Source organism: Phalacrocorax aristotelis, chromosome 1 (genome assembly GCF_949628215.1).
Source record: "Phalacrocorax aristotelis chromosome 1, bGulAri2.1, whole genome shotgun sequence".
Classification (NCBI taxonomy): Eukaryota; Metazoa; Chordata; class Aves; order Suliformes; family Phalacrocoracidae; genus Phalacrocorax; species Phalacrocorax aristotelis.
The window spans coordinates 72,975,712-72,988,128 of NC_134276.1; the positions used below are offsets into that span (position 1 = coordinate 72,975,712).

The following is a 12,417-nucleotide window of genomic DNA, read 5'->3' on the forward strand; positions in this document are numbered from 1 at the left end:
GTGTACATAGCATATGACAGTCACCTGGGAAATTCCTTTGTTGCAAAAGTCAATCAAGACTAGTCCTAATCTTAGATCTTAGCACTCATCTTAGTACTAGGTCTTCAGGACCTTGTCCTGAATAGCTTGTAACACTAGAGTTTGACTCTTCACATAATGCAAACAGGTATTGCATTTTCAAGCTTTCTAAAAATGTAATTTTTAAAAAAATAATTTATTCATACTGTCAAAATGCATGGCCTGAACTAGCCTTGTTGCTTTTCCATGTGTAACTAAAACAATTCTCCGAGGAGATTTCTGTAGTTTGTAAGTTGTAGACCCTAATACAAGTGATTGTGTCCAGAAAGTGAATAGATGCGAGATCAACAGCAGTGCCGTTATGGGAGAGCTTGTGAGATGAAGGCAGTGGGCCCTAAATCTGATTTTATGAATGTTTTGGATTTTTGTGGATTGGTTTGTCTTCTTCAGCTGCAAGGAAAAGAAGAGTGACATTTAAGGGAGAAGAACATCAGTCTGACAGATTTTATTGCACGTCTTATATGTGATATTGTTTCCGTTTGGGGCTGAAGAGCCTTTTTTTGTCTTGAGTCATTTCACTCTGGTCTGTTTTCTCTCCCACAGCTGACAGCTCTCATTTGTGGTTTCATTATCAAGCTGAGGAACTGCCTGCACGATGATGGATTTCTAAGACAACTCTACACCATTGGCTTGCTGGCACAGTTTGAGAGCCTGCTGAGCACTTATGGTAAAGGCACAAGACAAGTGGGTGGTATTAGATGTTGAGTCAGCAAATCTTGCTTTAAATTGGCTGCAGCAGAACATGAGTGTTTGGGACAATCTGCCGCTCAGCTACAAAATAATTTTGAAAACTTGAAATGCAAAAGCAGATTATATGTGGGGTATTTAATTAGCTAAGAACTCCAAATTTCTTCACATTTAATTGAATTAATTCTGAAATATAAAGTGTATTTGCCTGATGATATAACGGCAAGGGTGTCATGGTTTAACCCCAGTCAGTAACTAAGCACCACCCAGCTGCTCACTCAGTCCCCCACAGTAGGATGGGGGAGAGAATCAGAAGGGTAAAAGTGAGAAAACTCATGGGTTGAGATAAAGACAGTTGAACAGCAAAATCCATGCATGGAAGCAAAGCGAAACAAGGAATTCATTCACTCCTTCCCATGGGCAGGCAGGTGTTCGGCCCTCTCCAGGAAAGCAGGGCTCCATCACAGTTACTTGGGAAGACAAATGCCATCACTCCAAACCTCCCCCCTTCCCTTCCTCTTCCCCCAGCTTTACATGCTGAGCATGATGTCATACGGTATGGAATATCCCTTCGGTCAGTTGGGGTCAGCTGTCCCGGCTGTGTCCCCTCCCAGCTTCTTGTGCACCTGGCAGAGCACGGGGAGCTGAAAAAGGCCTTGACTAGTGTAAGCACCACTTAGCAACAACTAAAACATCTCTGCATTATCAGCACTCTTTTCAGCACAAACCCAAAACATAGCCCCATACTGGCTACTATGAAGAAAATTAACTATCCCAGCTGAAATCAGGACAAAAGGTTTAAAAATAAAATGTATCATACTGATTGTTTTTTCAGAAAAGAAATGGATTTAAATTCCAGTAAGCTGGGAGAAACTGCACTTTAAATATGCTTTTTTAATTTTCTTGACCTGTAATCCTACAGTATAAAGTGAGCAAATCCAGAATACATTGTAACTTTTCCAACACAAAAGGACATCATGGCTGTGACAATGCTGAGAAGTACTTACTAGCATCATCTAAATTGGAAAATCGGCATATAATCTACTTGGAGAGCAGTAGTCTGGACTCTGCTAGATAATTGGTGTTTTCTAAACTTGCTGAACTCATAAAGTCGGTCATGCCATTGTCTGCAGTCTGTAGGCCAAGTTGAAGGCCTGGGATCCAGAGCCTCTTTGTCCATAGAACGTCTTTATGAGAGCGATGACCTACAGTCATCATCAAATTGATAAAGGGAAGTTGTAATGAGTATGATTCACTTTTTCCTCCTTGATTTAGGTGAGGAGCTGGCAATGCTGGAGGACATGAGTTTGGGAATCATGGACTTGAGGAATGTAACCTTTAAAGTAACTCAGGCCACATCAAATACATCTACTGACATGCTGCCGGTCATCACTGGAAATCGGTAAAGAAAAGTTGGGGGAGGAGCAGGAAGTGGGGTGGAACTGCAGAGGGGAGAAGCAGTGATGCTGCACTTGAATTATGTACCTTTGTACTGTGCTGTTTTTCTCCTCAGAACTTCAACGCAATGTTTTGAAGTGGATTTATTAATTTTTACTGATGTTTCATTTTACAGGGAGCTAAGCTGAAAAGGGATATATAGCAAGGCTCAAACCATGGCAGTATTGTTTAATGAATAAGTATCACCTCAACCTAGCCTTCCACAGTCATAAGCCAGAAGTATTCAATCTTTTCTTAAGCAGCTGTGCTGTTTTTGAATTCCAGACTGACTTTTGAGGCTGATCTTATTATCTGAAATTCACCACTGTTGATCAGTTGGTCAGTGCGTTACTGTATGCCACTGAGTAATGGGCCGCCATTAGCACAAAGGGACGCAGAATGAGCATCAGGCTTGATACACATTGGCAGCTGCTGAGGTGAGGCCTATTTAGGTTCAATTTCCAAACTATCAGGGCCAAGCTGGTTTTAACTTATGGATGCTTGTGAAACACCAGGCTGCTGCTATTTTCACCACTAGTCTGAATAGAGATATTTTCAAGTTTAAGCTTAAAAGCAATTTTTGTTTTAGAAGTCTGAAGTAACAAACACTCACATCCTCAAATAAAGTGGAGTGGCAGTGATCTGTTACAGCTTTATTATGATGGGAATCATTTACAACAAACACAGTCAAACTTCAATTTGAATGCCTCAGCCTGCTTATCAGTTGGCCTTGCACTGGTTTCTGACACGGGGCTGATGGGCCCCTGCAATAGAGTTCTTGCCCAGAGCGAGCCAATTCACAGATGGGGATGAAGCTGTGGAAGGACAGAGGCCTCACAAAAGACAATGTTTTAACGTTTCTGTATTTTGGAGTCTTTAGAATGTTTTAGTTTAGAATCTGATTTCTGGAGGAAATAAGGCTTATTTGATTAGTATGCTGTACCAAGCTCCACTCGAGCTTTGCCCAGCTTTGTCCACATCCGAAAAAGAGTTAGAATTCTCAAAGATAAAAACATTTAGAGGAACCTTGTTAAGTTAAGGTTCACATGCAGTGAAAAGTGTCCTGGCTGAGGGAGGTCTGCAGTACAATCATGTATGTTACCAAAGTTGCCGAGACCTGTGGAAATGGCTGACAGCCGACAGGAAATTCCTTTCAAAGAAAATCTTCAGCTGAAACTTGCCATCAGCTATAGGACACTAATCAGCAGCAAACCAGTCTTCATTAGTTTCAGGTCCGATAGTGCTGCTTATTATTTTGCTGTCTAGATTTTACTCAAGAAAGAGAAGAAAGAAATCACGTGTATTTATTTTGGTGCAAACCATTGGAAGCTTTGTATTTAGAAGTGAAAATAGGTTTTTTGGCTTTCAGACGTAGCATAGGATCTGTGTGTCAGATGTGGGACAGACCAATTTTGATTACCTTATTCTATACTTCTCAGATCTCTTTTGCTGTACTTGAGAGTACATGCTGTACTTGAGAGTTCTGCACTGTAAAGACCTGGAGGTAACACTAAAGTATTTTTGTTGATAGGTTAACACACAGCACACAACCGTGGTAACTTGTGTCTTGGCAGTTCCAACATAAGGTAATGTGACATATCTTAGTCTGCACTGGTGTTGTGGGATAAGATAAGTTGCATTATCTCACATTTGCCATGAGATAAAGCATACACAGTGCTCTTTGCTGTAGCTCAGCTGACCCAAGGTAACCTGTTGTGCTGCAGGAACAGCTTGTAGGTCTGAGTCATAAGTTCTGTATCAGTGCTTTTGTTAGCTCCCCCTTCAATTTATGCTTGGGTTGCTACTATCATTGCCTCTATCCTTACACTCACAAATGTCACTACTACTTACTGTATCCAAAAATGTATCCTTTTATGCATATACATCATCACTGGCCTTTATCGCTTTAAAATCAAATATACTTTACTCTTGATGAGATGAGGACATGCCAAAATTCGGCTTTTTCTACCCAAGTTGTACAAGAGCTGCAGTATTAATAAGCAGAGCAAAATCAGCTTTTGTCAGGAAAAAGGCAGATGTGATTGAAATGTCCATGAGGAAGTAAAATCAACATTACAGGTTGCTGCAGGTTTGTTTTTGAACTAGAATAGCTTTTCTGATTAGGAGCAGGCTGTGGCGGTTCCTTAAGTCCTCAGTTTAGACTGATCTTTTAATAGTTGTATTATGTTCTAGATGTTATCCCTCTTTACATAAACAACACGTTCTCAGAATGCAGCTTTTTGATCTTGATGTCTAATAACTGTTTATTTCTTTTCAGTGATGGATTTAATGTAAGGATCCCTTTGCCAAGCGCCTTGTTTGATTTATTGCCGCGAGAGATTCAAAGTGGCATGTTGCTGAGGGTTCAGCCGGTCCTTTTCAATGTGGGAATCAATGAGCAGCAAACCCTAGCAGAGAAGTATGTATCCAGTCATGCAAGCTCAGCTTTAATGGCGGTTCAGCAGTCTCCTGTTTTGATGGAATTATGTCTCTATGGAGCTGCACTGTTGCATTACTAACAGTGATTCAGTTTCTCCAGTACACGAACAAGGGAATATTAAATGAAACTGTCAAATGCAAAACGAACAAAAAGAGTTCTTTCTTCATAAGGCATATAGCTGTAGGGCTCCTTACCTCATGGCTTTGAGTCTAGTGCAGGTTTCTGTGGTTCAGAAGTGAATTTACAAAAGAGGAAATCTATCATGTGCTATTTAACACAGAGGTGCTGCTTGCGGCTTGAGACCTCGGTGAGTGACAGATCACTAGAGTCTGAGAGACCATTCTGAGTATTCCTGTATATTTGCCCTCTTGGCTTAGCACTCTCCCCTAAATTGCCTCTTCTGGCCACTGTGAAAAACCAGGATAATGGGCTTAGACAAACCTTTGTTTTAACATATCGTTGCAGTACTTGTGTAATGCAACACTGCTCTTGTAAAGCTGAAAAATATAATTATGTAATTATATTTGCAAAGGAAACTGTTCAGTTTTGGAAGAGCCACCAGAGCTTCCCTCTGTTATGGCCATACCCTGTACAGAATACACTGGCAGAACACTGCTCTAATGGAGAACTCCAGTGAAGTCAGGCACGTGCATGTTGTGGCAGCAGCCTTGGTGCCCGGGTGGAGCGAGCAGTATGATGGTGGACAACTAGAAAAAGTCTAACAAAGGCATTCCAGTAGTTGCTGCTGTGCTCTGTTGCCTATAGAGGGAGCCCAAGGTGACTAGACTAGTTACAGGTGTCAACACTGTGTGTGCCTATGAAGGTATGTAGATATAATTAGATGAGATGAATCATGGCATTGTTGACAATATTTATTACATTCATGGTTTATTACTCCTTGATCCATATTTCTCATTTACTAATCTGAAGTCAAAGTTCTCCATCCAATCTAATGATGTTATGGTTATTATTAGCTCACGAACTAAGCTAGTAAATCCATTATTAAAAGTTTGAATTTTGGCAAAATTATTTACAGGGTGGGTATTTAATACCGAAAGAGAGATACAAAAGCCAAAGAATTTTAAGTACTATTTTCTACAAGATTTTTCTTTCGTCTTCCTTCCCACTGTTCCTGTCACAATCATATATTTTCTATAATGAATCACTACAACACTTCTCTTGTTACACCTTACTCTGCATTTGAATGGTTTGGAATTTCATGGGATGAATCTTTAAACTGTTTTCTGGTAGTCATATTGCCAAGTGCAGTTGTTTTGAAGAAGAGGAGAAACCTTTTACTTAACTCTTCCATTCTTCTCCTTTTAAAGGTTTGGGGACACCTCACTGCAAGAAGTAATTAACATGGAAAGCTTAGTGCGGTTGAATTCGTATTTTGAGCAGTTCAAGGAAGTTTTGCCTGATGATTGTAAGTATTTGGTAATTAGTAGCAAATTTGATTTAACAGCACGATTGAGGCTGATTTTTTAATTTGTTTGCTTCATGTTGGTTGTTTAAACGTACATGGTACACCAGCATTAGTAATGTCCAAGAAATGATGCAGCTCTATTTTAATACGTTAGTACTAAGAAGAGCACATTCCAGAGTGTTAAAGGTCAGTCTGATTAACTTTCCTCTTTTTAATTTACTTTGCCACTCTTTCTAAGTGGTGTTATGTACTGTATAAACATGCAGCTAGGCAGTTATATTGCCACGAGGCGAAGGTATAAAAGTGACAGGTCATAGCAGCAGCACTTTTATGTGCAGTTTTTGGTCACGTTCTGTATGCTTACAATAACCTGCACAGAGAAAAACTGCCAGTTTTTAGGAACTTAATCCCTTTCCCTCTGCTCATCCTTCGGCTCTTCCCTATAATTGTTGCATCTTCACTCAGTAACAGAGAAGTCTAGCACCTGGAAGAGAAACAGTAGCTACAAGTCTGAATTTTACTGGTTATATAGGAAAAATTTTTTGTTTGTTACTGTTTGTTTGGGAGGCAGTGGCATAAATGTTATTTACGTGTGATGACAGAAATGGTGAAAACTCATTGATTCCTCATTAATAGTATCAAACCTCTTGTAAGCTAGTTTCATGGGTCCCACAATTTCAGTTTTATTGCAGAAAGACAAATGCAGCAACGTGGAACAGGATAGTAAGAATTCTGTCTTTTATATGTTATTGTACTTTCATTTACCCTGGATTTTTTTTTGATGCAGCTGAGAGCAGATGCTGTTTCCCTCCTTCCAGGCATTCATAATCCTCCATAATTAATTCTTTGAAATTCTAGCTGAAAAAAAATTTTTTATTATATAGTAGTCTAGCATCAGACTTCTGTGTAAAGTTCAAAAGTTAATAAATTTAAAGTGATTTTTGTTCTGCTTTTCTCCCTGTTACTTCATGTCTCTGTCCCTAGTCTTCCATAATAATAGTTCCCATTCAGCTCCTTCCTCTTCTGTTAGATTTTCCTGATTTTTTTTTTTTACTTCAGTCTCCTCCCTCATCCCCAAACCCCTTATGATCCAATCATCTTTTAGCTTTTGCCTTTTTCCCGGAAACTTTTTTTTTATCCTGCAGTCTGTTTTATGTCCTGCCATTTGTTCTGCCCCTTTTCATATTTTTTGAACTCTGTTTAACTTTATACTTACTCTCCTCTATTTTTAAAGAGTGCTGGCGCCACTACCTTGAGTTTCTCGTTTACCAGAAACACTCCTTTTACCAGGGGTTTTTCTTCAGGTGACTTGAAGTTGTGAATAAGGTTGGCATGCAGTGCTGGACAGGAGGCGTTAGCATGCACCTTAACAGTGGAAGACAACAAAACAGTCTTGTGTCCACCTGCCTTTTCTCCCTTACTTTGGTTACTTTTCATTACGTGGGTCCCTGCCACGTGACATGAATACCATGAAGGGGTAAAATCTTCCCTCTGCCAAAACTTTCTTCCGCTTCACTGTTTGACCTGGGTAAATGCAGATGTATTGTACCTGGTTTTGCAGTCGAGCTTGGACAAACGGTTTGTGGTTCTAAACATTAAGAAAAAGTTTTGGTTAGAAATGTGAAAAAAATATTGTGGGTGTCCCAGCAGATGTGTTAGAGATGCTCTTTGAAAAGCTGAGACTATATGGAAAAACCTGGGACTGTGCTCGTCATAAGAAAGGTCTGGGGGTGTGTTTTGTACCTCCTTTGTGGTGATACTTAGTATGTACAAAGTGAAACATACTTTTCCACAAACCCTTGTCAAGAGAGAATAGCATTTTACATTTAACTGAAAAACGGGTGGTTATTATGACCAGCCAGCGGTGTTGTCTGTGGTAAGTACCGGCAAAAGCAAAACAAACAGGTCATTCTAGGGGACAAGAGGCCCAGTGAAGTATCTGCTGGCAGCCTGTAGAAAATGTTCCCTACAAGAGCAGCACACAAGGGAAGCTGATCCCTGATCCACTGTCCTTGTCGCTGTGCTCTTAATTCTAAGCAGTGCAGTATTTCTGAGAGATTAATTACTGTCTTAGCTTCATCAGCTCCTTGTCCTTTTTCCATTAATTCTCCTTGTCTTTAGAAATACCTGGGGAGATGATCTGTACCCTCTTTTTGTTTACAGGTATTACTTTCTAGGTGTGGAGTTCAAGCAGAGCAGACCAGGATAGACACAGTATTGCTAACATACTATTTGCTCTGAGAAGAGATGTGGTCCAAAAATAAAACCTCGTGTATCACCCATGCGGGGTTCTTTTTGTCACATAGTAATTTTTTAACAGTGCATGCTGCCTTATTTATCCAGGCACAGCCTTAGTTGGTGTCCTCTGTAGTTACCCCTAAAAAATTTACCTATTTAATACTTGCTGTTGATTGTTTTTGCATATCTTGCTACGTGTGTAAGAGATGATGTGTAACACTTCGAACCTGTAAGACAACTATCGAAAGCATTCTGAAATACTGAAAAATTTCAACCAATTTATTTCCACTTAGTGAAATATTAATAAATAGATCAGGAGAGCATGGTGTCCTATCGGAAAGAGTGTTTCTTGTAACTGAGAACTGGCCAGCTCGCAAGTTTAAAATGGAAAATGTGAGCAGAATATACAGTGATATCTACAGGGTATCCTGTCATCTCTGAGGGGCAATAATACTTGCAGTTACGTTTATATACATTTCTGAACAGTGCATGAAAGTAAGTACATCTGTGACACACAAACCAAGATGTTATACCAATCTTGATCCCTTTGTTCACTGTTACTGTATTGCTGTCAGATTCTGAGCCCCCGAAGTTTTAAATAACCTGAATGTGTATTTCCAGTTGAGTTTAATTAAACTTAAATTTATTTTGGTGGTGGTACTAAGTAGTTAAGAATTGGATTAATTGTTGTAAGCTTTGATAGTTTCAAGAAAACGTGACTGTGTTTGCAACAGGCATATAGGAATACTTTCCATCTAACTTATCTTTGTATAAGTGTTGAATACAGATAAGTAAGTGCAGCTGGTTTTGTTTGTTTTATAGGTCTACCTCGATCTCGTAGTCAGACGTGCCTGCCTGAACTGTTAAGATTTCTGGGGCAAAATGTACATGCAAGGAAAAATAAGAATGTTGATATCCTTTGGCAAGCTGCTGAGGTATTTATTAATCTAAGCACCTCTGCATAGTTCAGTTGATTTTCTGTATGCATATGTCTTTTCCCCTTTTTTATTAGCACTATGTTAGAATTTCTTCATTTGCATGCATGTAGCTTGGAAATACTGCCAGGTTAAACCTCCTCTAGAATGAGACATGGGGAGATAGAACGTATTTTTCCCTAAAACTCATGTAACCAAGTTATGGTCTCTCAATGATGACATCAAAGTCCTATGCAACATTTGTGCCTCTCTAAAGAGGAGAAGTACAGGTGTGTTCTCTGACAGAAGGTTATGCATGAAGAAGGAATGATGAATTGTATATCCCATTTCTAGATATGCCGCAGACTAAATGGTGTTCGATTTACAAGCTGTAAAAGCGCCAAGGATAGGACTGCCATGTCGGTCACCCTAGAGCAGTGTTTGATCCTACAGCATGAACATGGAATGGCTCCACAGGTCTTCACCCAGGCTCTGGAGTGTATGAGGAGGTAAGAGTTTGACTGCGTCACTTATTCCTAAATGAGGAACCATGCAAACTGCAAAGGAGGAGTGGTCTCTGTTTCTATCAAAAGGAAAAAAAAAAAAAAAAGCCAGAAAACTGCAAAATTGACTGCTAGAATTCATCCCTCCCTTGCATGTATTAGTGAGATGCTTATGCTAAAGCTGGTTGTTACCAGATTTGGATCAGATGGGCGTTAGTTTTCGGTAGTGAATAGGGATTTTTCAGGGAAGCATGTAAAAATGTGTTTTCAATTAATGCAGAGCCTACAGAACAGGAAACTGGTGCTTCTTGGAAAGTTGTTTAATGATGAGGTTACCGTAACTGTCATAGCACTGGGTTTCTTAGTTCTAGATCAGGCAGATTTCTCAGGGATGGCCTCTCTTTTGTTCTTGGAAACATAGACACTTGCAGTTTGCACTGGTTTGCCATGTGTATTCTTTAGCAGTGAAACACTGCTCACTGGGAGAAACGTCAGTATGAGTGTTTCACAATACAGCAACCAAATTTCATCACAACATGTCAGTGTGCTGTTGTCGTATCAGTATAATGATGTTCTGTATTCTGAAGCAGCAGAGATGTTTGCAGAATTAAATACTGTACTAAAAAAGAAAAAAGAAAGAAAATCTGTTTACTGTTGTTCAATGCCTTGTTTCAAGCACTGCTGGAAAACTCCGTAACTCACATACCAAAAGAAAGGATAAGAAATCTAGCTTTAGTCTTTATTGATGTAGTTCAACAATGCTGTTCAGTCCTGTTTTTCAACATTCACTCTTACTGAATGTACTGTACTGTGTGTCTTCTCACCAAATTCTCTAGAGTGTTCAATTCTCTTATCCTTTCTGTATGTTTTTGCTGTTTGACCCTTTCTTACTCTTCAGTTACCTAGAAGGAAAATGTCTCATATAATAACACTCGCAGCCTCATACATTAATAATTTGTTTTTTATATCTACATCTAATTGGATGTCACTGGACTTCTTTATTTTCCCTTTTTTGCTACACTTTTCACTGTGTTGTTACAGACTTAGTACAGCACATGAAAATGACATTCAGAGAGTAGTTAAACCTTGGTATTAGAAACAAAGCTTGGAACAGCTTTTTGAGGGAGAAGTTACTAACTTAAAATGAAGCTAAGTGGCTCCCGAATATCTCTGTTTAAATTATGCAACTTTAAATTATTGTCATCTTAGACATCTGAAAGACAAAAAAGCTTTGTTGCACAGTTGTGTATTTAGTAAGAATAAAAACGGAACAAGTATAATACTAGGAATCTTGTTATTTAAGTTAGTTACTGAGTTAATGGGGTTTTTTAAATGCAGTCATGGATACAGTAGAGACAGAGGTTAATAACAACATTGTTTTGGACCTTCAGACTATGAATTTAATGTAACACAGGATCAGATAAAATATTGACACAAGAAACATATTGCTTTATGTTGACCTACACAGGGATATTGAAAGAGGGCCAATTTAATCAAAACCTTTGGTTAGTGTGTTCTCGCAACATCAGAGGCTTGCTCTAACAGGTGAAAGATGTGACTTTCTCTTCAGTTAAATCTTCAACTAAGACAGACATGTGCAGAACAAACACTGACTAGTCCTGAAGCAATACTAAGATTAGGCCATTCTTCAAGCCCATCACTCTTTCTTCCTCACATCTCATTGCTCTTTGGGGTAGGTTGTTGTGTTTCAAAATTTTTTGCCAATTCTGCTCAGGAACAATGGCACAGAATTAACAGTGCTTAACAGAGAGAGAGGCTTACAGAACAAGTACATAGGATTGCAACTCCACCCAAACCCATTTCAACCTGGACAAGATGACCTGACCTAGAGGAGGACAGACATAGGTGAGAGAGTTGCAAATTACTTCCAGGCCATTCAGAAAACTTTTATTTGAGTAATTGTACTAGTAGAGGAAGGCTTGGTTCACTCTTGAAGACTTCTGAAGTTTCTGGGGCAGTTGGAAGGGCAGGGAAGAAGCACTACGAAGTTGTGGGAGTTGAAGAAAGTATTTCATCTTACCTCTACTGGTAACTTTCCAGAGAAGAAGAGCATCCTTGCTTACACTGTTCTTGAAAAGTTAAGAAAGCACCCTCTTTTTCCATATGATGTTGGACCTCAGAGGTGTTAACTCCCACTCATAGTGTTAGTTCCCATCCTCATGGACTTCCTTTCCTTCCTAGTCTTTTGATAATTATGTATCTGTGATAATTATGTTCAGTGAGGATGGGCATCAGGGAGAGAACATCGAGTGCTCCTTGTGGACTCTTGTAGAAATTCACAGATACAAGTTTGTGACTTTCACCTTAGAAACAAATATCCTATTAGAATAAACTCACTTTTTTGTAAATAAGTTGCAGCTTTTCCCATCCCAAATCAAATGCCTGGTAATTTGCAACCTACAAATAGTAAAATCATGGTGATAAATCTGGAAGTCCAAGCTGGAAGTGACTACCTGGCCAGTAAAGACAACTCAGGAGTCAAACTCCGACTGGATCACTTAGCCTATTCCATCTGCAGTGGTGCCCACGCTCCCCACTAGACCCGTGTCTCCCTGCCCTCCCTCCTCCTACCAGATTACTGTCCTGTCACACACACCAGTGGAGCTGTTTGGTTGAATATAGTCTAATCCAGTTTCAGTCAAAATCAGCCTGGGTAGCAAAATCTTTTACACG

General features: G+C 39.5%; 1 protein-coding gene across 15 annotated transcripts in view; it reads left to right on the plus strand.

The window, feature by feature from the left end:
• The window catches only part of INPP4A (inositol polyphosphate-4-phosphatase type I A), a 130,106-nt gene that overhangs the window by 108,528 nt on the left and 9,161 nt on the right, over positions 1-12,417 (plus strand). For all 15 annotated transcript variants that reach the window (XM_075093171.1, XM_075093263.1, XM_075093199.1 and 12 more), the window contains 6 exons: positions 622-745; positions 2,041-2,167; positions 4,481-4,621; positions 5,971-6,068; positions 9,129-9,241; positions 9,575-9,729. In XM_075093171.1, coding sequence (XP_074949272.1) covers positions 622-745; positions 2,041-2,167; positions 4,481-4,621; positions 5,971-6,068; positions 9,129-9,241; positions 9,575-9,729 — 758 coding nt within the window. The remainder of the gene's footprint in view (positions 1-621; positions 746-2,040; positions 2,168-4,480; positions 4,622-5,970; positions 6,069-9,128; positions 9,242-9,574; positions 9,730-12,417) is intronic.